Source organism: Channa argus, chromosome 6 (assembly GCF_033026475.1).
Source record: "Channa argus isolate prfri chromosome 6, Channa argus male v1.0, whole genome shotgun sequence".
NCBI classification, from domain to species: Eukaryota; Metazoa; Chordata; class Actinopteri; order Anabantiformes; family Channidae; genus Channa; species Channa argus.
Window position 1 is genome coordinate 29,356,270 of NC_090202.1, and position 26,596 is coordinate 29,382,865.

Below are 26,596 nucleotides of genomic sequence, written 5' to 3' on the forward strand. Positions count from 1 at the left end.
TTTTGTATGTAGTCGCACTCATTTTCTTTGTAGTAATTTCATGCAAAGAATTTCATTCATTCAAAATGTATTTATTGGTTTGGATTCCTGTCCCAACGAGAGGCACGGTACACCTCAGTCTATCTCAGAGCCAACACAAAAAGACATGCACAGACAGACAACCATTCACACTATGTCCCTACATCATAAAAAAAATCAAATAGAAAGGTTTTTAATACCATCAACAATAAGAGGTCTTTAACAACAACAAAAAACAATAATATATTTTTATGATGAGACAGAAACTTGGAAAAAGGAAACAATTGAATATTGCTCAAAAATAACGGTTGTAAATAGTATAATGTGAAGACACATTAGAAAAAGTATGTTACCTGGCCTAAGGTGAGTTGTTACAGTATTATTTAAGATATTATTTGTATTTGTCGACAGTGCAAAACTCACACTGGTGATAACGTTAGTAAAATTTTTACAAAAATGGGAAAAAATTCCGCCTCGTATTTAACCCGAGTTTATTTCCTGCGACCTTTCCGGAAGCAAATCATCAGAGCCAAAATGGCGTTGGGTCAAAGTGAGTTAGAAGAAGCAGATGTCGGTTAACGAGACAAGCGTAACCGTTCTAATACCATAAATCCCGATACAGTCGCAGCTACGTGAACGAAGAAGGAAACGGGCCAGAGTCCGAGATATAGTTGAATGGTGTGAGTAAATTTTTTAGTCTTGTTAAAAGCGCCGCGGAGTTGCGCAGCTAACGACTGAGTTAGCACGCTAACATGTCAAGTCACGGGTGTTAATGTACTGGGAGCTGGGGTTAAAACAGCTCCGTTAACACCGAACACGAACCGGAACACAGACGCAAGAGGGAGCGAACAAGTGACTAAAGTCTTAAGGTTTTAATTAATGATAATTATTAAAAGACCGTCTTTGTTAGCCTGTTAACCCGGTGCTTCCCTGTTTCTCGTTTTCTTTAGCAGCGGGTGCTAAAGGAAATGCTAACTAATTGTGTATTTTGTAACTTGAACTTTAAGTTTAATAGCTGCTGAATTACACGTGAGCTATTTATCACAAAACTTAAAAGCGACGTTTTTCAGTAAAGTGTTATTCTATGTCTCGCTGTCAGATTGAGGATGTTGGACTACAAACTGCGTTTTCTCTATCTTTAAACGTTCAGGTGGTTTTTACTGGTATTTAAGAGTATGGTCAATGTAAGGAAGTAGTGAGAAATGCTTATTTTCACTTCTCATAGTTGTAGATAAATTTGTCTGATAAACCCTCCAAAAACCAACAAATCTTCACGTTAAAAAAAATAGAGAATTTATGTCAACCAAATACATTTACATTTAGTCATTTAGCAGACGCTTTTATCCAAAGCGACTTACAAGTGAGGTACAAGGCAAGCAAAAATCTAAATAACATTTTGGTCTAAAATCCTATGCAGAGACTAGTCTTAAACTAAATCAAATTTGATTTTTTTTTTTTACTATTCATACAGAGGACATCAGCTATTGACACTAAAGTTATATTAATGTCTGTAAATTAATGTCTGTTAATATAAAATAAATTTTACCCGCAGGTAAAAGCAGAAAAATGGGTAACGAACAGTCTGTAATTAATCTATTTCAGACATTTATTCTGCTGTTTTACCTACCACATTAATGTCATTGCTAACTTAGCTGTGTTTGTGTTGGCGTGGCTGTTGTCAGGCGGTGATGGCAGAGTGGCGGAGGGACTGCACCTGGAAGAGACACATCTCAGAGCAGCTGAAGGTCAGAGACAGAGTCCAGAGACAGTCCTTTGAGGAGATCATCCACCAGTGTGAGTTTAAGACCTTCATGTCTATGTCAGGTTTTGTGTCTGATTCTGAACTTATCTGCCCCCACACTTATTGATGTTTGTGTCACAATGGACGAGATACATAAGGTTTGGCCATGTAGAATGAAAATTTAGTCATATTGTTGCCCATGATTCATCACAAGTCTGTGACAAACAAGTAATATTTAAAAAAAGAGTTTACAGTATGTCACAACATCTTTTCTAGAAAAAAAATGTTTTTTTTAACACTAATACCCACTTTGGGTAACTAGTAAAATCAGCGTCTGAAAACTGCAAACGTGTTAGATCTTAATTAGTTTTCTGAAAGCATCACAGTCTGAAGCTGCTGGTGAGTTCGATTTTAGCCCTAAACGTTGTTCTGAAATATAGAGAAATTAAGCCAAAACCACTACTTTACTGTAAATTTAGAAATCTTGGGTTAATGGGATTTTAAAATCAGTAGATAAAATCAAATCCACTAATGCTGCTGCATTTTTACTGTAGTTTCGTTTTGTCTAATTCTTAGAAGAATAAAGGCAAAATTGTACTTCTTTTGATAGACATATGTCAATGCAAATGCAGTTTAAGAAAAGTTAATTTAAAAGAAAAATATAGAAACAATACAAAAATGGAAATTAAATGCTTGCGTTCTCCATGTAAATGTTTCACAACACTGTCTAAATGCTTGATGATGATTTCAGTGACATAATGGTTAGGACAAGATTAACTTTTTCCAGACCCCCATGGTTATTGGCAGGATGTTGTCTGAACTGAATTTCACTGTAGTAGAGAGCACATTACAATAACAAGAGAAAGTATGTGAAGTTATTGTGATGATTTGACATCAATGGAATATATAAAGACTATATAAAATCAGTGTGAATATGTAAAAGGGTATGAATGGTTACGTTTCTTCTACTTTTACTTATGTAGTTCCTGCCCTGTTTTGATCTCTAAGACGCCCATCTCCACACAATACATTGATTTGGGAGGTGTGCAAGTCAGGGCTTCTGTGAGCCTCTGCAGCCTATCTTTTTATTTTCCTTTCGGCTGTTCCCTTTCAGGGTCGCCACAGCGAATCATGTGCCTTCATCTAACTCTATCCTCTGCATCCTCTTCTCTCACACCAACTAACTTCTTGTCCTCTCTCACTACATCCATAAATCTCCTCTTTCGTCTTCCTCTAGACCTCCTGCCTGGCAGCTCCAACCTCAGCATCCTTCTACAAATATATTCACAGTCTCTTCTCTGAACATGTCCAAACCACCTCAAAACATCTAACATGAGCTGTCCCTCTGATGTACTCGTTACTGATCCTGTCCATCCTTGTCACTCCCAAAGAGAACCTCAACATCTTAAACTCTGCTACCTCCAGCTCTCCCTCCTGTCTTTTCTTTAGTGCCACTGTCTCTAAGCCAAACAACTAAGCTAGTCTCACCACCGTCTTAAACACCTTTCCTTTCATTCTCGCTGATACTCTTTTATCACACAACACTTTTCTCCACCCGTTCCAACCTTATTGCACTCTCCTCTTCACCTCTTTTCCACACTCTCCACTGCTCTGAACCGTTGCTTGAAGTCCTGCACCTTCTTCACCTCTGCTTCCTGTAACCTCACCGTTCCACATGGGTCCCTGTCATTGACGCACGTATTATGTCTTACTGCGGCTAAGCTTCATTCCTCTGTTTTCCAGAGCAGACCTCCATCTCTCTAGATTTTCCTCCACCTGTTCCCTGCTCTCACTACAAATCACAATGTGATCTGCAAACATCATAGTCCACTTCCATACCTCCACAGGTATGTCATCGGGACCAACTGCCTTTCCACTCTTCATTCTCTTCAACGTCCTCCTCACTTTACTCTTACTAATCTTTTCTACTTCCTGCTCCACACCAGTCACCTCTTCTACTATTCGTTCCCTTTCATTTTACTCATTCATCAACTCTTCAAAGTACTCCTTCCATCTTCCTATCACACTCCTGGCACCTGTCAATACATTTCCATCCTTATCTTTAATCACTCAACCTCCTGCACATCCTTCCCATCTTCCCTTTAGCTGTAGTGGTCCAGTCATCTGGGAGCACTTCCTGACCACCCAGAGTCTGTCTCAGCTCCTCCCTGAAAACTACACAACATTCTTCCTTTTTCAACTTCTATCACTTCGTTCTCTGCTCTGCCTTTGTCCTCTTCATCTTCCCTACCACCAGAGTCATTTTATACACCACCATCCTGTGTTCTCTGGCTACATTCTCCCTTGCCAATACTTTGCAGTAGCTGATCTGTTTCAGATTACAACATCTACATAAGATGTAGTCCACCTGAGTGCTTCTACCTCCGCTCTATAGGTCACCCTATGTTCTTGCCTCTTCTGGAAGAAGGTGTTCACTACAGCCATATCCATCCTCTTTGCAAAGTCTACCACCATCTGTCCTGTATTCCTGTCCTGAAGACCACATCTGCCCATCATATTTTCATCACCTCTGTTCCCTTCATCTACATGTCCATTGAAATCTGCACCAATGACCACTCTCTCACCTCTGGGGATGCTCTGAATCACTTTATCCAACTCACTCCAGAATTTCTCCATCTCTTCTAACTCACATCCTATACCACTAACAACATTGAACATCACGCCTTCAATTTCCAGCTTCAGACTCATCAACCTGTCTGATACTATTTTCACATCTAGAACATTCCTCAAAAACTCCTCTTTTAGGATAACTCCTATTTCATTTTTCTTCCTATCTGACCCATGGTAAAACAACTTGAACCCTGCTCCTAAGCTTCTAGCCTTGCTACCTTTCCACCTGGTCTCCTGGACACACAGTATATCCACTTTCCTTCTCTGCATCATGTCAACCAACTCTCTTGCCTTCCCTGGCATAGTGCTACTGACAGTCCATACTGTCAGTCCTACATTCATAGCTTTTCTCTTCATTCTCTGCCTATGAACACACCTTCCTTCTCTCGTTTTTCGACCAACAGTAGTCCAATTTCCACCGGTATCCTGTAGGTCAATGGCACCGGTGGCGGTTGTTGTAAACCCGGGCCCGACTGATCCGGTATGGAAGTCATTTTCGGTTTGAAAGTCATGATTCGCATTTTTATTTTGGCATGTGTTTTATGTCGGATGCCCTTCCTGACACAACCCTCTGCATTTATCCAGACTTGGGAGTGGCACAAGAAGACACTGGCTTGTGTCCCCTTGCAGTCACATTCTATGAGCCTCTGCAGCCTATGTTTACCCATGATTCTCTTCTCTGTGTAGGTCTGTGTCGATGTTTACATATGTTGATGAAGTATAATTCCTCAAGTCCATTAACCCCAAAATGTCAGGTGACAGAGACAGAAATTTGCTGAAAGTAAATGTCAAGTAGCTAAATCAACTTTTGAATGAAAGATATGGGTGAAAGAGGCAACTGTTTTGCTGATGAGGAACTATACTTTGTAATTCCACACACGGTGCGTTTGGGTGAGTGAGACTTTGTATTAGGATGATTTCTTATTTCAATTTTTCCATCTTTAACATTTAAGTGACACAGTATAGTTTTTTATTAAGAAAAAAAATATAGAACCCTGTAGAAGCACAACTTATGACAAAACCTCAGCAGCTTTTCAAAACATGATCTGTGTTAAATCCACCAAAATCAAAAACTCCATAAAGTAAAAGATGTTAACATTTATACAAGTTGGCTGAAATCTTGGGCCTGTAAAACATACCATTTTAACCTGACATCTGTATCTGTTGGTGTGTCAAGTAAGGAACTGTCTATTTACTGTTATCTGTAACAAAGAAAGGTCTGCAGTGTTTTAAGTAATATGTATTTCTTTTCATGTTAAATCTCTTTAAATTCATAGTCATCGTTTAATTAAAACGCAATAAAAGTGCGAAAGCAGTCTTCCTGTACGTATCGTAGTATGCATTATCACAATCTAGCTAAACTGTCATTGACCTTGTGTCAAAGTTTTTTGCGGCAAAACTTAATATTTGTAAATCAGGCCCTTCAGTATCTGTAATAATTTTGTTAAAACGAAAGTTGTAAAGTCAGACAACAGATCATCAGTGTGTCAGATACACATTTATATCTACATTTATTTTTTCTGTTCACATTATTCTCTTTTATCATAAGTTGTGAACAGTAATAGTATTTCTTCCTCTCAATCAACAAAAAATACAGATACAATGTTATTTTTAACTTTTGATACTTTTGTACTTTATTTAAAAACTGCTTGCATAAAGTGGTACAACACTTTATCCCACCTTTTTTGCTCTGCAGTTCTCTGTCGATGTCTCTTTCCGTTTCAGTTTTTACCCAGTAGGAACTGCAACGTAATGATCAGTCTCTTTCTGTGCTTTAGATCATCGTTTGCTGGAGAAGTCTGACCTGCAGGCTGTCCTTTCTGAGCGGTATCAGTCTGAGAAATATGATGTACAGAGAGGACATGAGACTAGGTGAGCCCCTCGATGTGTCTAATAGTTTATACTCTTCTCAGGAGTTTGTAAAACAACTGGTAACCAGTCTTCCTGGGCTGCCCAGTTTTTCTTGACTCTTCATTGATGGTGGTCTTTAACTCTCTAATAGTGGAGCACTGTCATTAGTTTTGTTGTTGGTCCGTTTTTAGAATTGTAAAATACACAGCAGACAGTCACCTGCCCTGTCCTCCTAATGTATCCCCTCTACCACCTGCCCTGTATTTTAGCCTGGGCTCTGACTCAAGTCGTAGTGACGGTCTGCAGCAGGAAATGTCTCAGATGAGAATCAAACATCAGGAGGAGCTGACGGAGCTGCACAAGAAACGTGGAGAGGTCAGTTACCTGACATGCACAGGAAGTGATGTCCTCAACACGCTTGTCCTGATCAAACACAGGTAGTCCATCAGTCTGTACAGTTTGCCCTCAGGGGGTTAGTTAATAAAACAGAAGGTGAGAAGCTCGAGCAGTTGTGATTCATATTTGACCTTAAGCATTTTAACTGTTGTGATGGGTCACTGAGCAGCTTGAACTCTAAACTTTCTCAAAAAGGAAAGTTTTAAGCGTAGTCTTAAACATGTAGAGGGTGTTTGCCTCCTGAATCTGAGCTAGGGGCTGGATCCACAGGAGAGGGGCTTCATAACAAAAGTCTCTGCTGCCCATTCTACTTTTGACTATTCTAGGAACCACAAGTAGATGTGCATTCTGAGATCAAAGTGGTGAATTTATCCAAAATTGTACGGGAACATAATGGAGAAAAGCTAACGAAGGAGTTGGAAGACAGATGAGATTTCTCAACAGTGGAATTTCCTGTAAAAACTGCTGACGTTACACTAGAGGAGTTTAAAATAGTAAAGTTAAGACATATTTCTTTAGCGCATTCAAGGCAGGATCTTCACACCAAGTTTCAACTTGTCCTGAAAAACTTGTAAAGCCTAAAATCCAAAAATCTAAATTGGCATCAATATAGTTTGGGTTTTATTTGTCATTTGTGTTTACTGTGGTCACAGTTATGTTTTTTTTAGATGTAGATGAAAGTAACATAAACAAGCATTCATGGAAGACATTGTAAATGCTACATGCAAAGACTGTACGGCATTAATTAATCTGAAGCCCCTGTTCAGGATAAAACTTTACTGATTTAAGTTAAATTAATGTTAGTGGTTGAACCTGCGGACATTAACTTGCAACAGTGACTGGTTTAAAAACTAGAAGCCACTAGCTTAAAGTTTAGACTTATGTCAGGCTTTGCTAACAGAAGAAGCAGAAGCATTTCTGCACACTCTTGGGTTTCTACCGAAAGACTGTTTACTGATTAATTGTAGCTGTTATTTTTACTTAAATAAGTGATTTCTTCACACAAGAATTAATACTTAGTCGTAACATACGCTTGTATTGCACAAGCACCTGCTTTTGCAAAACATAACCAGCTAAAGTATACAAATTCCACATTTCACTTATATTAGCTTCGCTAGCTTAGCAGTTAAACATTAGCAATGGCTTCTCTGTCTCCCTCTGTCTCTCCTTCTCTCACTTGCTCGGTGTGTCTCATGTTCAGTTTTTCCTCTGCCTCCTTTAGTGATAATGGTATATGTAACAAGTGTAAGGTTTTTGCAGCTTTGGAGGCGAGGCTCACGGAATTGGAAGCACGGCTCCGCACCATGGAAAACAACTCCGCTAGTCAGGCCCTGGTAGCTGGTGCGGGCCGACCTAGCGTAGCCCCTGCTAGCTGTCCCCCGGCAGTTCCCGAGCAGCCGGGAAGCCAGTCCGGCTGGGTGACGGTTCGTAAGAGATCTAATGCTAAACAGACGCCCGAGGTTCACCACCAGTCGGTTCATGTTTCTAATCGATTTTCCCCACTCAGCGACACACCCGCTGAGAAACCAACTCTGGTAATTGGCAGCTCCATAGTCAGAAACGTGAAGTTAGAGACTCCAGCGGCCGTAGTCAAATGTCTTCCTGGGGCCAGAGCGGGCGACGTTGAATCATATTTGAAACTCCTGGCTAAGGATAAACGTAAATACAGTAATATTATTATTCACGTGGGAGTTTATGACGCCCGATTACGTAAATCGGAGGTCACTAAAATGAATGTTGAATCGGTGTGTAACTTTGCAAAAACAATGTCGGACTCCGTAATTTTCTCTGGTCCCCTGCCAAATCTGACCAGTGACGACATGTACACCCGCATGTCGTCATTCAACCGCTGGCTGTCTAGGTGGTGTCCAGCAAACGATGTGGGCTACATAGACAATTGGAAACGTTTTTGGGGAAAACATAGGCTGATTAGGAGAGATGGCATCCATCCTACTTTAGATGGTGCAGCTTTCTTATCCAGAAATATGGCTGGTTTTATTAAACAACCAAAAGTATGACAGTCCAGAGTTGAGCCTAGGATGCAGAGATCCAGATCCAGTCCTACACGCCTCTCTGCAGTGTCCTTACAACCGTCACCCCCCCACAACTCCCACATACCTATAGAGACTGTGTCTGTTCCCCGACCTAAATTACATAAAGTAAATATGACAACAAGAGGAGTTAATCATAATAACCTAATAAAAGTTAAGACTACTCCTCTTACAGAACAAAACCCCAAAACTATTAAATGTGGATTATTAAATATCAGATCTCTCTCTTCTAAATCTCTGTTAGTAAATGACTTAATAAGCGATCATCAATTCGATTTATTTTGTCTCACTGAAACTTGGTTGCAGCAGGAAGAATATGTCAGTCTAAATGAGTCAACCCCCCCAAGTCATATTAATTATCATGTTCCTAGAAGCACAGGCCGAGGTGGAGGAGTTGCAGCAATCTTCCATTGTAGCTTATCAATAAACCCTAGACCTAAACATAGTTATAACTCATTTGAGAGCCTTACTCTTAGCCTTTCACACCCAAACTGGAAAACTCAAAAACCACTATTATTTGTTATCGTGCACCGTCCTCCAGTCCCTTATTCAGAGTTTTTGATTGAATTTTCTGATTTTCTAGCTGATTTAGTGCTTAGTACAGATAAAGTCATTATAGTGGGTGACTTTAACATTCATGTAGATGCTGACAGTAACTGCCTGAGCACTGCGTTTAATTCATTATTAGATTCAATTGGTTTTTCCCAAAATGTAAATAAACCCACTCACTGTTTTAGTCACACGTTAGACCTTGTCCTTACGTATGGAATTGAAACGGATAATTTAACAATATGTCCTCACAACTCTCTTCTGTCTGACCATTTTTTAATAACATTTGAATTTACACTAACGGACTATATAGCAGTTAGGGAAAAATTCCACTATAGCAGATGCTTAAGTGAAAAAGCTGTCAACAAATTTAAAGAAATTATTTCTTCATCATTTGCTTCACCATATGTTAATACAATGGGAAGTAGTCTCCTTAATGTTACTCCTGCACAAGTAGATTATCTTGTTGACAATTCTGCAGCCTCACTACGTACAATACTCGATAGTGTTGCCCCTCTAAAAAAGAAGGCAGTAAATCAGCAGAGGCGATCTCCATGGTATAGTTCACAAACACGCAACTTAAAACAGGAAACACGAAAGTTAGAAAGGAAGTGGCGTTCCAGAAAGTTAGAAGAATCTCATTTAGCCTGGAAAAATAGTTTAAAAACGTACAAAAAAGCTCTCAGTGATGCCAGAACAGCATATTATTCATCATTAATAGAAGAAAACAAGAACAACCCCCGGTTTCTGTTCAGCACTGTAGCCAGGCTGACTAAGAGCCATAGTTCTGTTGAGCCTACTATTCCCTTAACTTTGAGCAGCAATGACTTCATGACCTTCTTTATGAATAAAATTGTAGCTATTAGAGAAAGTATTCACCAGATCCTCCCCCCAAAAATTACAGATAGATCTTCATGTACAGCAGTGCTAGAATCATGGATAAGGCCCCAATCCCTGTTAGACTGCTTTTTACCCATAGATCTCTCTGAGCTAACTTCAATTATTACCTCATCTAAACCAACAACCTGTCTGCTAGACCCTATTCCAACTAAGCTGCTCAAGGAAGCTTTACCCTTAATAGATACGTTCATATTAGATATCATCAATCTATCTTTAGAAACAGGCTATGTACCACAGGCCTATAAGGTAGCTGTAATTAAACCATTACTTAAAAAACCCTGTCTTGACCCAGGTGTTTTAGCCAATTACAGACCAATATCTAATCTCCCCTTTATTTCTAAAATAATTGAAAAAGTAGTCGCAAAACAATTATGTGATCACCTTCATAGGAATAATTTGTATGAAGAGTTTCAGTCAGGATTTAGAGTTCATCATAGTACAGAAACTGCACTGGTAAAAGTCACCAACGATCTTCTCATGGCCTCAGATAATGGACTCATCTCTATACTTGTTCTGTTAGATCTTAGTGCCGCATTTGATACCATTGATCATAACATTTTATTACAGAGACTGGAACATGAAATTGGAATTACAGGAACTGCACTAGGTTGGTTTAAATCCTATCTGTCTGATAGATTTCAATTTGTTCATGTTAATGATGAATCCTCCATGCACACAAAGGTTAGCTATGGAGTTCCACAAGGCTCTGTGTTAGGACCAATACTTTTTACTTTATATATGTCTCCTTTAGGCAACATTATTAGAAAACACTCCATAAATTTCCACTGTTATGCTGATGATACCCAGCTATATTTATCTATGGAACCAGATGAAAATAATCAGTTAATAAAGCTTCAAGCATGCCTACAAGACATCAAGGCCTGGATGTCCCACAATTTTTTACTTTTAAACTCAGACAAAACTGAAGTCATAGTATTTGGGCCCAAAAATATCAGAGATATGATGTCCAACCATATTGTTACCCTAGATGGCATAAGTCTGGCCTCCAGTACTACTGCAAGGAACCTTGGAGTTATTTTTGATCAGGATCTGTCCTTTAAGTCACATATAAAACAAATCTCTAGAACAGCCTTCTTCCACCTACGGAACATTGCCAAAATTAGGAGCATACTGTCTCAAAGTGATGCCGAAAAACTGGTCCATGCATTTGTTACTTCTAGGTTGGACTACTGTAATTCCCTACTTTCAGGATGCCCCAGTAACTCCCTAAAGAGCCTGCAATTAATCCAAAATGCTGCAGCAAGAGTGCTGACTGGAACTAGCAAGAGAGATCATATTTCACCTTCACTAGCTTCTCTCCATTGGCTTCCCATTAAATTTAGAATAGAATTTAAAACCCTGCTTCTTACATATAAAGCTCTGAATGGTCAGGCTCCATCATATATAGAAGACCTCATAGCACCATATCATCCCAGTAGACCACTTCGCTCTCAGAATGCAGGCCTACTTGTGGTTCCCAGAATTTCCAAAAGTAGAATGGGAGGTAGAGCCTTTAGCTATCAAGCTCCTCTCTTGTGGAACCAGCTCCCAGTTCAGATTCGGGAAGCAGACACCCTCTCTACTTTTAAGTCTAAGCTTAAAACCTTCCTCTTTAATAAAGCATATAGTTAGTTATAGTTATGCTGCCATAGGCTTAGACTGCTGGGGGACCCACCCCCCAATGCACTGAGCTCCTTTCCTCCTCTTGACCATCTCTCCTCTCCTCTCACCCCGCAATTCTCACCACTGTATGTCATTAACTCTGTGTGCTCTCTCCCGTAGTTGTCTTTATCCTCCTCTGTCCCCCTCTCTCTGTCCCTTTCTGCAGGTGTCCCCCGGCTTTGAAGCTGTGTGTCTTCCAGCGTGCAGCTACTGGTCCTACCAATCTGCCCGATGTTTTGTTGTTGCTTTTTGTTGCTCTGTTCTTTTCTCTCTCCCCTTTCCACTCACCCCAACCGGTCGAGGCAGATGGCCGTCCACCCTGAGCCTGGTTCTGCTGGAGGTTTCTTCCGTTAAAGGGAGTTTTTCCTCTCCACTGTTGCCTATGGCTTGCTCCAGGGGGAATTGTTGGGTTCTCTTTATATATCTTTATAATCTTGACTTTATTCTGTAAAGTGCCCTGAGATGACTTTGTTGTGAATTGGCGCTATATAAATAAAATAAAGTTGAATTGAATTTAATCAGTCAAGTCCATTAGAATGATCAAAAATACAAACTAAACACCGGCAGAGCTGTGATGAGAGCCATGATTTAATGTTTGCTTGCGCATTAACAGACCTAATTTGTGGTAAGGTGCAATCAGGTGAAGCTTTAAGAGAAGTAACGCTAGGTGTTAGGAAATTGTGTTTTTAATGTGTCAAGATTTTACTTAATGGGTTTTGTTTCCTTTCTTTATTTTTATTTTTTTACTTTAGAAGGAAACCCTGGTTATTTTCAGACTAAATTGACAATCATCATCTAATCAACAGCATTGCTCTGGGTTTTTTTATTTAGGCTGCTTTTCAGGTTCCTGACTTCGGGAAAGGTGGGGAAGAGAGGATTCAAGTCCTGGAAAGTGACGAAGTGTGTTTGTGTTTTTCTGCTGCAGCTGGCCCAGTGTGTGATCGAGCTGAACAACCAGATCCAGCAGAAGGACAAAGAAATCCAGAGCAATGAGGCCAAGTCAGTTCCCATTTAAGTGGTTTCATGTAATGTTCCTACCTGAGACAGGTGATCATACACAGGTAAATGATCATCTCTGTGTTTTCAGGATGCTGGAGTACCAGCAGCAGATTGTCAGTCTAGAGGGAGACTGTCGAGAGCTGAGAAGCTACCTACAGGTAGGAACACTTTACCTAAAGCAGTCACACACATGAAGGATGATGAGGCTAATGATTAGCAGATACAGTCTAACACAGCTGAAGAAACAAAACTTTTAACATGGCAGTGAAAGTTAAAATTTTAACATCTGGCAATAGCCAGTGATGATGGGATGAAGGTCAGTGATGAACAGTAAAAGGTCTGATTAACCACAATCCTCTTCTGCTGCCCTCTGGCTCCCGGCAGCCCCTAAACCCTGCCCCCATCATGCTCTAGTGGTGCAGTGATGGTCTCAGTGGCTGCTGACACACAGGAAGTGGCATCACATTGAGTCTTTACAGAGATGGTTTGACTCAGTGATTCACATCCAACAGAACCATTCAGTATGGAGCGTCAGGGTGAGGAAGAGGAGGGAGCTGATCTGAAGTTTTCAACCTGAGACCTTCAACATTTGCTCAGGGTGGAAAAATAGATGTGTTTACAAGTGTGTTTACAGAAGAAATAAACATCCTGAATTAACAAACAAGTTAATCACTTAACTCACCAAATTTTGAATGATTAAAGTCTAAAATTATGTTTTGAAAATCATAAAACTACAGTGTGCAGTATTCTCTGCTCTGAAATGCTGTTAGTGTAGGATGAGGCTTCATTGGGTACATATGTCATTGTTACATTGTTTTGTCCATATAGTAAATGGTCTGCACTTATATAGCGCTTTTCTATCTGTTTGTACTTGATGTGCTTTACCCTGCTACAAAACCACAGGCCATACAAGAATGTTTTTTATCATCAAACCATGCTTGCAGCCCTACCTAAGAAATCCTGACCACAGAAATTATAATCTGTTTAATGGTCTAACCATACAGTGCAGTAGTACGTAGTTAAGGCATGTCACGTTTTCAGCAATAATTTTCTAACATTTATAATGTATTAAAAACAAATCAGCGATCATCCTTTACACAGACACTGCTGATCTTCTGTTTCCCCCACAGGATTTGGAGAGAGCCAACCAGACCCTGAAGGATGAGTATGATGCCCTGCAGATTACCTTCTCTGCTCTGGAGGAGAAGCTCAGGAAAACCACTGAGGATAACCAGGAGCTGGTGTCTCGCTGGATGGCAGAGAAAGCTCAGGAGGCAAACAAGTTAAATGCTGAGAATGAGAAGGACAGCAGGTAGACACCCAGAGGAAGGGATGTGTGGTGGATTGTTCTCTGGTTCTGTACCTAGTTAACCCTTTGACTGATGTGTGTTTCAGACGGCGGCAGGCCAAGCTGCAGAAGGACCTGGCAGATGCTGCCAAGGAGCCTCTACCAATTGACCCGTCAGTAGCTTTAAGGCTTTTTCTGTACAGCCGATTTATTAAAGTCTAAATCTCAGAACTCACGTTTTACTCTCAGGGATGATGACATTGAAGTTCTGGCTGAGGAAGGAGGGAAAGGCGGAGAAGATACATCCCCAAACAGACCACTCAGCAGAACTCCCAGGTGGGTACTAAGGCTGTTATGTGTCATTTGCAGGGAAAATGGGGAGAGGAGAGACAAACTGTAATTAGTCTTCCTTTATGATCTTTAATTTACACTGACCAGAGTTGGCATAAAAATAATAGATGATGATGATGTTGTACACCTGAAATAGTGAAGGTCAGTTGATCATCAGAACATTGCTTTATTTTTTGATGGAAATGCTGAGACATAATCTCTATATCCAATGTGTGACGTCTGAAATTCTGATTTACAGAGAAACTGATTTATTTTATAGATTGAATTGTGTTAAAATAGAATATTTTTAGCACATTCATTAATTTATTGTCAAAATATGTTCGTTTATCAGAAAAAAGTCTTGCATTCTGTGGTGTCAGGTTTTTGAGACTGAATATCTTGACGGATTTGAAGACTTGTCATTCTCATTTTCTGACTATCCTTTGTGTTAATGTTTGTGCAGTAAGAAAATCTCTCAGCCTCCTCCTGGTGGTCTGCTTGACTCCATCTCCAACATATTTGGGTGTGTAGACAAAAGATTTTCTGCTCAGTATCCATCTGCCTGTCCTGAGTCTGTCCTGGTCTATGTAGGTCTGGACTAGGGCTGCACAAATTGGGGAGAAAATGATATTGCAGTGTTTTTTTCCCTCGGCGCTATATCTATCTATCTATCTATCGATCGATCGATCGATCGATCGGTATGAAAGCATTCCACCCGATGATTAAATGGCTCCATGTAGGGGGAAGAAATCATTATAGCACACTTTGTAAGTTAGTGCCTCTGCATAGAAATGCTTTTTGTTGCCTTTTTTCTTTCCCTTTTCAGTCTCCTCTTGATTCACTCTCTTAAATGTAAAATGCCTTTGACATGTGGTCGGGAAGCACGGGTGTGAACTTCTGACCTTGTGGTCGGTGGACGTCCACTCTATCAACTGAGCCACTGCCGTGCCGCCTTCGTTTTAAAAATGTGACACATTAAGGAACACTGAAGCATGCAGTGTGGATACAGGTGCTGTGAAGTTACTTCCAATCTGTAATGCAACAATGTGAGAAACTCAACATTTAAAATGCTATAATGCTTTTTACTAGCATTAGCAAACTCTAACATTTGTTTCGATTCTAGCATTACACAAATGATTGGGAAAGAAATGGGGACACAGTGTTAACAGGGGACAAACTTCCTGAATAGGGAACTTAGTGTTGCAAAAACGAGCACTCCTAGAGACGAAACCAGGCATACTTCTGTAGTTTACTGATTGAAAATGAGAACTCTTGCCATCACGTCCTGTATTGTGACTAATGTCAATGTGCAAATCGCGATGATAGTGGTTAATCGATATAATGTGCAGCCCTAGTCTCGACAATTCATGTTGTGATTGATCACCTGTTTTATCTACCTATCTGTCTGCAGCTTGTCAGACTGTGCTCAGCCAGGACTCCACCAACATTCCAGGTGAAGGAGCCTGTGTGTTCACGCCTGTGAACATTTGATTGACAGGTCTCTGAGGCCACATCCACCTTAAATCCAGCTAAAATCATGAACAATTCCTTTTTTGGTTCTGACTCAAACAGAGCTTTGCTACAACCTTGACTCACAATGTGGATTCATAGATTTTTACATAATGTTGAGGGATGTTTTAGGCTTGCAGTAATTTACTTACAACATGAAATGAACAGTGAGCATACAAAGTGACTTAGAACATCAAGGGTAAAGGGACTATAGATTCCTTCAGTGGTATAATGCTAAGATGGGGGTAAGGCAGGGACCCGGGTAAGGCAGATAGTTCTGATCCGGTTTCTGCTGAAAGTAGATTTTCCTCTTCACTGTCACCTAGTGCTTCTTCATACGATTTGTCGAGGTTTTCTCATCTCTATACTATTAGTGAAAAACATATCAGTTAGTTCAAAGGTGAAGACCCAGACTATGTCTATAATAATCAGTATGTTTTAAAATACCCCTCACCAATAAAACTCCTTCCCAGGCTGTTTTAGCATTTAGCTCCATTCAATATAAATACCAGTAGATGGGGAAACGGTAGTTTCTCCTTCTACTGAGCATGTGTGTAGGACTGACAACAAAGCTAGCCTCAGAACACCAAATGCGGTATAAAATGTCTGGTTCTGTTCTGCACAGTGTTTATATTGAGCAGACATCAATTGTGACTGTTTTTAGTCACAATTGATCACTACTGCCACCATCTGTTTGGCTAGCGATAGAACAGCAGGCCTGTCTTGTTAAAGCAGCACAGTTGGAGGCACAGAGGTCCAGAGGTAGAAAAGTAAAACAGAAACCAGCCATAACACAAACTGAACTTTGTGAAGACACTGTTTTGTAACCAAACATGTGGCTGCAGCAGAAGCTTTACAATCGTGCAACAACTTGACTTGAAGTATTTTGTACACATTAACAGAAATAATGAACAGTTGTTTCTTTTCTGGGTCTCCTCATCTGTCTTCCACACATTCTCAGTGGAAGCAGAATCGCTTGCTCAGGTGAGACATGTGTACGCCACGTGTTCCAAATGGTTCTTGTCATGTTTGTAGATATTAGCTGGATTAGTGGAGAAAGGAGCCTGACTGGGGACAGAGTCTTAACCAAACATTTCTGTGCTTACTAATAGAGACCACTCACATAATGTCTTCACAGCAGTTGTCCTGTTGCACTGTGTTACAGCACTGCAATCAGCTGTAATCAGATTCTCTGACGGTGTCTGTACATATGGCTTTGTCATTAAATTGTTCTGTGATTGGCTGACAGCAGGTTGTCGCCATCATAGAGCTCTGAGCAGAATGAAGTGTGGTCTGGCAGATCAGTTGGTCAGAGTGTGAGCACACAAAGTACTAAGCCTGAGTAACCTAAGTAAACCTGTAATTACTAGATATAGTTTGATTAGATTCACGTGTTCCACTGAGACACACCTTTCCTCCAAAACTATATAAATGTTTTAAGTCAAATGTTGTGAATTTGTCAGCTACTGTTAGATTAGTTTCTCCCACAATTGCAGGTGAACCCAGACCCAGTTAAATGTTTGCACTTGATTTTAATCACGGCGTGAAGACTGACTTGGACCAGAGTCCAGAGAACATTTTTACGTTATCACACCTGTCATCATTATTCTACTGTTACTATCAAACCTGACACTAACACTTGTTAATCTGTCATCAGTGATCAAAGCTTGTGGTAGTAATGTAAAACCCCAACACACACACCTGACAGCTGATGTTAACCCAGACAGATCGTAGCTCTCTGTCTGCAGAGCATGAATTAACCTTCTGTGACTGAGACTGTACCATCTCTCTTCCTGTCTATCAGACTAAATCTTACCATGCATTGTTGTTCTGTCTCTCAGCAAACGTCGATCCACCAACTCATTCAGCACTTCCCCTGAAGCTTCTGAGCCTCCATCAGGAGTTGGTGCAGAGGTTCGAGTCCCAACCACAGCTTTGCACGTCTTTGTAAGTATTTCAGCTTCTTCACCATTACCACATGTGTGATGGTCTGACTAGAAAACCAACTCAGAACGATCACATGTCCTGTAGTATAGGTTGTTCACACGGGGTCTGCAGCTTAAGCTAGCTCTGCTCCCTTTTTCTTTACTCATTTTTGTTGTATGTCTTTAGTTTTAAAAACTGAAAAGCATGATAAGTCTTTCTTTTGTAATAAACAGCATCAGGGGTAAGACAGAGAGTTAAACTTTGTTTCAAATCAGATCGATAAATTGATCAAAACTTTCAGTGCAGGCCATAAAAGTAAAACTGTAAGATCTGCAGCTGCAGATTTAATCCACATTTAACTCAATGCACCTATCAGACCAGACACTGAACCGTAAAAGGTCTGATTACCCACAATCTCCTGCTGGACTCTGGCTCCCATAAGGTCCGGCTGTGTCACCATAATGCGTAGGGGTACAGCGATCTCACATCCTGGCAGCAGCTGCCAGGATGTGAGATCATTGAGTCTGTACAGAGATTGTATTGGCTCAGAGAACCAACAGAACCAATCAACCTGGAGCGCCACGGTGAAGAGGAAGGGAAGAGAGCGCTGACTTTTTCAACCTGAGATCAACAAACTGATTAGGAACATTTCGAAAAATTGATCTCTGTAACATCTGTGTCTGTTCAGGAAGCCCACGATGGCGAAGTAAATGCTGTTAAGTTCAGCCCTGGCTCCCGTCTCCTGGCCACAGGTGGGATGGACCGCAGGGTGAAGCTGTGGGAGGTCATTACAGGTGAGGAAAACCTGGGTTTAAATACTAAGGAACACTCAGAAGTCTGGGTACCACAGTTTAATTTCAGCATTCAGTTTATTTAAATATATTTCTTATTTAATATATAGTATTTAAATATATTTAATAAAAACAGTTCAAAAAGAGGTAGTGAGAATTATATTTTACAATTCAACTAGTGTCGATTCACACCCAAGTCATTGCAAGGTGCTTTACATAATAAAGTCAAGACTATAATTATGAGCAAGCCCTAGGTGTTGTTGGAGAGAAAAAAACACCCTTTAACAGAATAAACCTCCAGCAGAACCTGGCTTCAGGTGGGCAGCCATCTTCCTTGACTGGTTGGAGTGAGTGGAAAGTGATGGGATCACAGCTCCAAAGCTGGGGACATCTGCAGAGAGAGAGACAGAGAAGACACAAAGTTAATGTCATATGAGTTGACATATAAATGCATAAAGAGAGCAGTTCAGTGCACTGGGGAGTCAGTGAGCAGCTATAAGCTTTATCAAAAAGTATAGTTTTAGGCCTGGTAGTAGAGAGGGTGTCTTGATAGCTAAAGGCTCTGTCACCCATTCTACTTTTGGAAAATCCAGGAACAACAAGTAGGCCTCCATTCTGAAATTGAAGGGGTCTATTGGGATAATACGGTACTTTCTGATGTAATGGAGCTTAACCATTACAAGCTTGGTATGTAAATTAAATTCTATTTTAGATTTTATGGAAAGCCAATTGAGAGATGCTAATGAAGTAGAAATATATCTGTTACTAATTTTAGTCAGTGACACTTGGATTGTTTTGAGGCTTTCTAAGCAGTTACTGGGACATACTAATAGTAGTTTATTCCAGTAGTATAAATTCATGGACTAGTTTTTAAGCATCGTGCTAAGACAGGATGATCAAAAATGGAACTCCATATCTATACTATAAATATCTTCCGGCATTTTAGTCAGAATAGGTTCTAAGAGACATGTTGATAGTTTAGACGAAGCAATTGTTAACATTAGCTCAAAGAAATATATAGGGAATAAGCAGTCTAAGAGGAATTTGGGTCTTATTGATGTCTCTTGAGCTGTACATGTATCTTAAGTACCTTAACAGCCTCTACTGACACTGACTGCTACCGTCTGTCTATAGTGTTTTTAGATTTGACCTAAGCTGAAACCTAAAAATGAAACATTGGTTTGAAATGATGCACATGTCTCAGCTGCTGATTTAACCTCTGATGGTTAATGCTTAGGTCGCTGTGAACCTAAAGGCGCTCTGACTGGGAGTAATGCAGGAATCACCAGCATCGACTTCGACAGTGCCGTAAGTCTGCGCACCGATGTCCTGCAGCATGATTTCACTGGTTCATCCTGTGTAACAATACATTATAGACAAATTAGTCTTTGAAAGGGGCTTAAGAGACAATTATTAGATCTTTAAACCAATACAAACAGTCACGTCTTACATTATCCTGACTTTTTTTTGGAGTGAGCGTATGTGTAAGTGAAACTGTCAGTGAGAGACTGCAATGTCCATATGTTGTTTGTGAGCTTGTGCATGCAGCACACTGCTCTGTCTTAAATGGTAAATGGTCTGCACCTATATAGCATTTATCTACTTATTAGTACTCAAAGCGCATTACACTGCTTCTTATTTACCCATTTGCACTTACAAGCACACACACAACAATGTTCTGCTATGCAGCTGGCCATCACTCACTGGGAGCAACTAAGTTGGGGTTTAGTGTCTTGCTCAAGGACACTTCTTCTGCCAAACGACTATGTGTAAATGTAGCTTAAGTTTAATACCATGTTGTGCCTCCATCGCATGCTGATTACACATTGAAGTTGAGCAGATTTTCACATGTGTAGACACTTGTCCCACTCTGGACAATGTCCAAGGCTAAATCTTTCTAACATTGCCCAATGTTCATTTTTTAAACAGGCTTTACAGTTGGGCTGATGAAGGGACATTTGTACTGCATAAATGTATATTAAACAGTTGATGGGGGAGTTTTAGGACATTTCTAAATAAGGAGATGCAGATTTTGCACCCAACTGTACCTGCAGGGTTAATGCTGTTGTGTAACTGTTTTCAGGGCTCATACCTGCTTGCTGCCTCCAATGATTTTGCCAGTCGGATCTGGACTGTGGACGACTATAGACTGAGGGTAAGCTGTTCATTATGCTCTAATAGTTCATCTCTGTGTAGCTGGATGGATTTAACTGAACTTGTAGCAGTAAACAACTACTGGAATTTCCAAACTTTATAATGAAGGATCAAATTAAACTGTGGACATTGTGCTGGGTTGTAGAATTCACCACGTATTGTCATTTACCCCATCCTCACTCATTCTGCTCCTTAGTGGGTCAACAAATCCTGATGTTCTGAATGTTACCCTGAAGTCACAGGATACACTGCTGCAGAGAAGACCAATTATATGTTGCCAGTGCTGCTTTGACACTAAAAGGTTTAGGTCAGTTGGCAGTGATTGTAACGGCAGCATCTACACAGTTGTTTAAGTGTTTGGTTTTTGTTCAGTGATTTTGTCGTGTCAGAGAAAACAAGTAAGGGAAATATTCTGTAAGAGATTTGTTTGCTGCAGAGCTTCACTACACTGCACTATTTTACAAGTTTAGACCTGGTTCCAGAATTAAGCAGGCAGACCCCATCCTCCATGGTTCATGTTCAAAAAGGAGAAAACAAATGGCAACAAGACTGTCGAGGTTTGTTTGTTTCTGTTGATCTGATGGCACATACACACTGACCAACTTGTCATGGGATGAACACACAGTCAATGTTACCAACTGAGTTTATGTAATATGTAGACAAATTTAAAAACATATAAATCACATTGGGGGGAAATCAAAAAATGATTTGAAACCAGTATAATGTGATGGCACAATAAACATTCTACTTGCCATCTTTCTCTTTATGGCAGAATTTTTGTTAAACTGTTGAGGCCAACAAACTGGAACTTACCCTGTGTAGTCTGTCAGATTCAAACATACAATCAATTGAATTTATTTTTGCTTATGAGTGGACTTGGTTCAACACCACAAAATCATATTGTCAGACCTAATGTCACTGCTCTGCATCCAGTTTCAGGTTGTGCACACACACCTGCAGAGCATGGAGGCCATGGAGGATCAGTGAAATGTACATTAAGTTGTGTTCATACAAAGCCCTTCTTGCAGGGTTGTGTGGAGGTGTGACCATTTTTGTTTGTGTTACGATCAGAAAAAAGAATTTGATTTCTCTGATTAAATTATTTGTTCTCACAAATGCCAATCCCTCTCTGCATTTACTCACTATGTCCCTACCACTGCTCTCACTCACTGAGCTGGGGAGGAGGGGACATTTAAATGGTGTGTTTAAGGACAACAACGGAAAAATCATACGGCCTTTAGTAAGTCAACAACATTTGCCTCTGCGCAACAGCTGGTTCTTTCTTAAAGTAAAAAAGAGTGGAGTGGATGTAGGACAGGCAGTAAAATTTAGGCACAATGGTAAAGAATGGCTCTCTGATCCCTTCATACCCTTCCGCGAGATGTTAAAAAGTAGCAAATTGGTCATGAACATAACATTGCCAAATTTTTTTTCGCTTGTTGTGTAGGCATGGTGGGGGGGACTCTTTAGTAGGGCGGGCCACTATGCTTGTTTCCAATTTAGGGGAAACATTGTCTTTTTATTTAGACTGCAGCTTTAAACTAAATCAGCTTTTCCTGAGGAATAAACGGCATATTTGATCAATGATAGATTCAGTAATCTGTATTGATGATCAAAGTGCCTAATGATGCATCTCTGTTGGTCAATGATGTGATGTAAAAGGTCTGAATCTCAGACCCCACCTCCCATTTTGGCTCCCAGCAGCTCCTGCTCTTAGCTCCCATCATGCTCAAGTGGAGCAGTGGTGGTCCCAGCAGCTGCTGACAGATAGGAAGTGACATCACAGTAAGAGCCTGTAGAGAGATCCTATTGGCTCATTGATAACGTCCAACAGATCCAATCCGCCTGGAGCTTAGGTGGGGGTGGGGCCTGAGCACTGATCTCACTCTTCTACTGAGACCAATAAAACAGCTGAGAAATTTTTCACACATTAGATCCAGCTTAACTATTGAGCTGTATTATTAAATACGATTTTATTTTCTAATAGAATATTTAAATACTGATTTAGTCAATATTGTGGCATGGTAATATATATTGACATACCAATATGTCAGTAACCACCTGACATGTAACAAGTAAATATGTAAAAACATGTAAATATTAAACAAAAGAGGGCCGATGATTAATCCCTGGTGATCTTTTTATTTATACCTGTTGGGATGCTGAAGAGCAGCAGGATGTCTGGAATAGTTTGTAATTGTTGCAGCAGTTGCATTGAGACTTTGTTGGTGATTTAATCATCCCAATGGGAAATTAACAAAGTTTCAAAATTCATAAATTTTCTAACTTTACACTAAATCATCTGCTGGTGAGTGACTTGTACATTTAGGCTTGTTAGAAATTGTCACGAAGATGTGATGGTGACGTAATGACACTATTCTACCTTATCTGAAATTGACCAATCCTCAGAAGGTTTATGTGCTGTGCAAATGAATTTTATTTAATGACAGAATTCAGATTGTGGTTTCTATAAATTTCTTTTGTGTCTCCACTAGCACACTTTAACAGGTCACAGCGGTAAGGTGTTGGCAGCTCGTTTCTTATTGGACAATGCTCGAATAGTCTCTGGAAGCTATGACCGGACACTCAAACTATGGGACCTCCGCAGCAAAGTCTGTACGTGACTGGTCGGTTTATTCTGACTAATGTTTATTTTTTTTGGTTTCTGTAGTAGCACAGAGCAAATCTGATTTAAAAATTAATCATTTTCATGTTAAACCGAACTATTTTTCCATTAAGAGACTAAAAGTAGAGAATTTAGTGTAAAATCTGTTATTTACCCTATAGTGAAAAAATATTTCTGAATACAAACCTTTACAGGCTGAGGTCATCTCTTTTAAGGTGTTTAACACTGTACCCGTCACCTCCTTTGTTACCTGTACAGGTATGAAGACGGTGTTTGCTGGTTCGAGCTGTAACGACATTGTCTGTACAGAGCAGTGTGTCATGAGTGGACACTTTGATAAGAAAGTTCGATTCTGGGACATCAGGTGATTTTGGTTTTATTTAATTTCTAGTAGAGTTGTCTGTAGTAATCAGAAGAACCAGTGGCTAAAGCAATCAAAGTGTTTTAGGAATAAATAACCACTGTGTTTTAACTTCAGTAACACCTGACTTTGATTGTGTTGTTGTAATATTTTTGTGTCAGAGCGGAGAGTATAGTGCAGGAGCTAGAGCTGCTGGGCAGAGTGACGTCTCTGGATCTAAACCATGACCGAACTGAGCTGCTCACCTGCTCCAGAGACGACCTAATTAAGATCATCGACCTGCGCGCCAACGCTGTCAGACACACGTTCAGGTGTGTTGGTCCTGACCTTTTTTTTGATTGGCGTGTCAATTTCAATGGCTTTTTAGCCTATTCAGCATGTCAAACCATTCTGATTGGCTGTTCAGTTTAGTGACTGAGTATTAAGAATAATACCACAGTATTAATAGTATTTCCCGTACGATTTGTAACTTCTCTTTCACTTCCTCCGATGCAAGTGGCAAACATACAGCGCTACATGCATACACTTATCCCAAACAAAGGTGACATGAGGTGACACAGTAATTGGTCCTCATCACTGCCTGTTCTGTGATGTGATGTAGGCTACTAACTCTGTGTGTGTGTTCAGTGCCCAGGGCTTTAAGTGTGGAGCTGACTGGACCAGAGTCACCTTCAGGTTGGTTCAAAACACACATTTGAACACAGACTTTCTCCCTTTGTTAGTGAAAGTGTTTCTCAGAACTGTATTTGATGTGTTTTCAGTCCTGATGGCAGCTATGTGGCCGGAGGATCAGCTGATGGAGCTCTGTATATCTGGAATGTCTTAACGGGGAAAGTGGACCGGACTCTGGACCGAAACCACCAGTAAGAACAGCACCTATCCCAGAACTTTCAGCTAGTTGAGCAGATTAGACGAGTGTCTACTTAGTCAGACAATGAGAACTCTGCAAAAGCAGCGCATCTCCATCATCGATATCTTCTCTAACCTGATGTTGCTCTAATGTCTGTTGCAGCTCTGCCATCAACTCTGTGTCCTGGTCCCCTTCAGGAGCATATGTGGCCAGTGTGGAGAAGGGCAGCAAGGCCATCCTGTGGTCTGACATGTGAAGGGTGTCCCAGCTGAATACTGATGGAGACAGAGACTCTGACCAGTGAGAGGCAATGAAATGCTGGGAGCTCTTCCTTATGTGGTTCATGTTGTAAAACTGACCAGCTGACAGAGGACAGGACTGAAACAAGAGCTGCTGCTCTCTAAGTCGCCTTCACGATGAACAGAAAAACGGCTTGAATCACGTGTTTACCTTTTATCTGTTTTAATGTTCTTCAGTGTTTGAATTCTGACAGTAAACCAAACCTGCCCCTTCAGTTTGCTGATGTTTAATGATGTGTTGATGATGAAGGAAAACAGACTCTTTACACCACTCAACGGGGCTGAAATATGGTCACACTAACAGCTGCTCTGGTTTCTGCAGATTCTGAGTACTGGTGAAAGCAGCAGCATCAGGTGTGTTCACTAAAATGCCTGTTTTGTGTGAATGTTAAGATTTCCAGCAGACGTCAGACTTCTCCAGCTGTTGGAGCTCAGAATAGCAGAGCATGAGTACCTTCATGCAGTAGGTACCGAGTCACTGATGCTGTTTGAGTGTTGTCTGTCTAAGTCTCCTGAATAATTAAAACCCTGCAGCACTTTGGATCAATTAACTTTTGAAATAAGCCTGAGATATTCACTGAGTAAGAATTGTTCAAATCCACATTTATTCAGTGATTCAAAGGCTGCAGGTTGTCACAACCTAAAGGTGTTGATAAACATCAGGAGCCATGAGACTGTTAAAGTAATAAAACAAGTGTATACACCCCTGAAGAATTTATTTTTGTCTCATTTCTGCTTCTTTGTCCTGTGAAAAACATTAACATAAAAAAAACTTTAAACTGTGGGTAATTGTTTTATACAGTGGACAGTCAACTGTTCAATCTCAGATTAAAACTCCAGTAAGAAGTCAGAAGACACACATTCTTCACTGTTTAAATGTCATTGCAACCCACATAAGTACACGTCCAGAACGTTAGATTTTATTTGTAAGCTACAGTAGGCAGCATTTTTCAGAGATCTGCATTGTAATTTCCTGTGGAGAGGTTTAGATCTTCACATGCTTTTGACTAAGACCTAACCAGCCAAAACAATTTCTGTTTGTGTATTTATGCTAATTGACAAACTGCCTGAAGGTTTGTGCAGAGGCTAAAGTGAGAAGCAACAGCATAATGGAGCAGGAAGAGAAAGGACTGATTCAAAGTCTTCCCCTATCTCAGTTGGATAAGTGATTGATGTCACTGAAATAGTGAACTATAAGCAAGAATCCCTATAAAAGCAGATTTTCCTGCTTTAATCATTGCCCTTGTTAACATTGACCTTCAACAGATCAAGTTTTTGTTAGTGTTGCTCAGCAGTGAAAAACACTTAAACTGGGTGAGATTTCGGAACTGATTCTAAATGAGAACAGACCACTAACGTGAAGGCACTGATGTTTGGGCTGCAGTAAACATTGTCTTTCATTCAGTAGTTATCTTTTGTTGGTTTTATTCCACTCTTGTAAATTGATCAAATTAAGTCAATTGCATTTGTACGTCAAACTTAACTTCAAACAGTAACTCTGACAAATCTGGCATTCCACTGATCAGCTTTTGCAGAAATTCAAGTTTGGCTGCTTTTAAATAATGCAAAATAAAATAAGTTCATGCCCAGTAAACCAATTATGAGTTTATTTATTTGGCTGTTCCTTTATAGTTAGTGACCTGTCATTTTCAGTGTTGATTAGA

At 40.2% G+C, this 26,596-nt stretch overlaps 1 protein-coding gene and 2 non-coding genes across 6 annotated transcripts; all 3 read left to right on the plus strand.

Moving 5' to 3' along the window:
- Positions 1 to 533: 533 nt before the first annotated feature.
- atg16l1 (ATG16 autophagy related 16-like 1 (S. cerevisiae)) lies at positions 534 to 25,650 on the plus strand. 4 transcript variants are annotated; one of them, XM_067506220.1, is made up of 21 exons: positions 534 to 696; positions 1,701 to 1,812; positions 6,169 to 6,262; positions 6,511 to 6,616; positions 12,725 to 12,798; positions 12,887 to 12,956; positions 13,929 to 14,110; positions 14,194 to 14,259; positions 14,336 to 14,422; positions 14,880 to 14,939; positions 15,828 to 15,869; positions 17,767 to 17,872; positions 18,540 to 18,645; positions 19,880 to 19,950; positions 20,726 to 20,797; positions 23,292 to 23,412; positions 23,681 to 23,786; positions 23,945 to 24,094; positions 24,411 to 24,458; positions 24,545 to 24,646; positions 24,796 to 25,650. In XM_067506220.1, the coding sequence occupies exons 1-21, from the start codon at positions 694 to 696 to the stop codon at positions 24,887 to 24,889; spliced, it is 1,872 nt and encodes a 623-aa protein (XP_067362321.1). In that variant the 5' UTR covers positions 534 to 693; the 3' UTR covers positions 24,890 to 25,650. The 4 variants fall into 4 exon arrangements, with proteins under 4 accessions (XP_067362321.1, XP_067362323.1, XP_067362324.1 ...); XM_067506221.1 differs by lacking the exon at positions 534 to 696 and adding an exon at positions 737 to 887; XM_067506222.1 differs by lacking the exon at positions 15,828 to 15,869.
- LOC137129595 (small Cajal body-specific RNA 6) lies at positions 13,114 to 13,379 on the plus strand. Its single transcript, XR_010914753.1, has one exon. It is a non-coding gene; the product is annotated as a small Cajal body-specific RNA 6 (non-coding RNA).
- Positions 22,437 to 22,697, plus strand: LOC137129596 (small Cajal body-specific RNA 6). The gene has a single exon (XR_010914754.1). It is a non-coding gene; the product is annotated as a small Cajal body-specific RNA 6 (non-coding RNA).
- Positions 25,651 to 26,596: the final 946 nt, after the last annotated feature.

Coding starts and splice junctions, on each gene's coding strand:
- atg16l1 (XM_067506220.1), top strand. Junction 15,870..17,766: donor GGACTCCACCAACATTCCAG/GTGAAGGAGCCT, acceptor TCTGTCTCTCAG/CAAACGTCGATCCACCAACT. Junction 23,787..23,944: donor GTTCGATTCTGGGACATCAG/GTGATTTTGGTT, acceptor TTTTTGTGTCAG/AGCGGAGAGTATAGTGCAGG.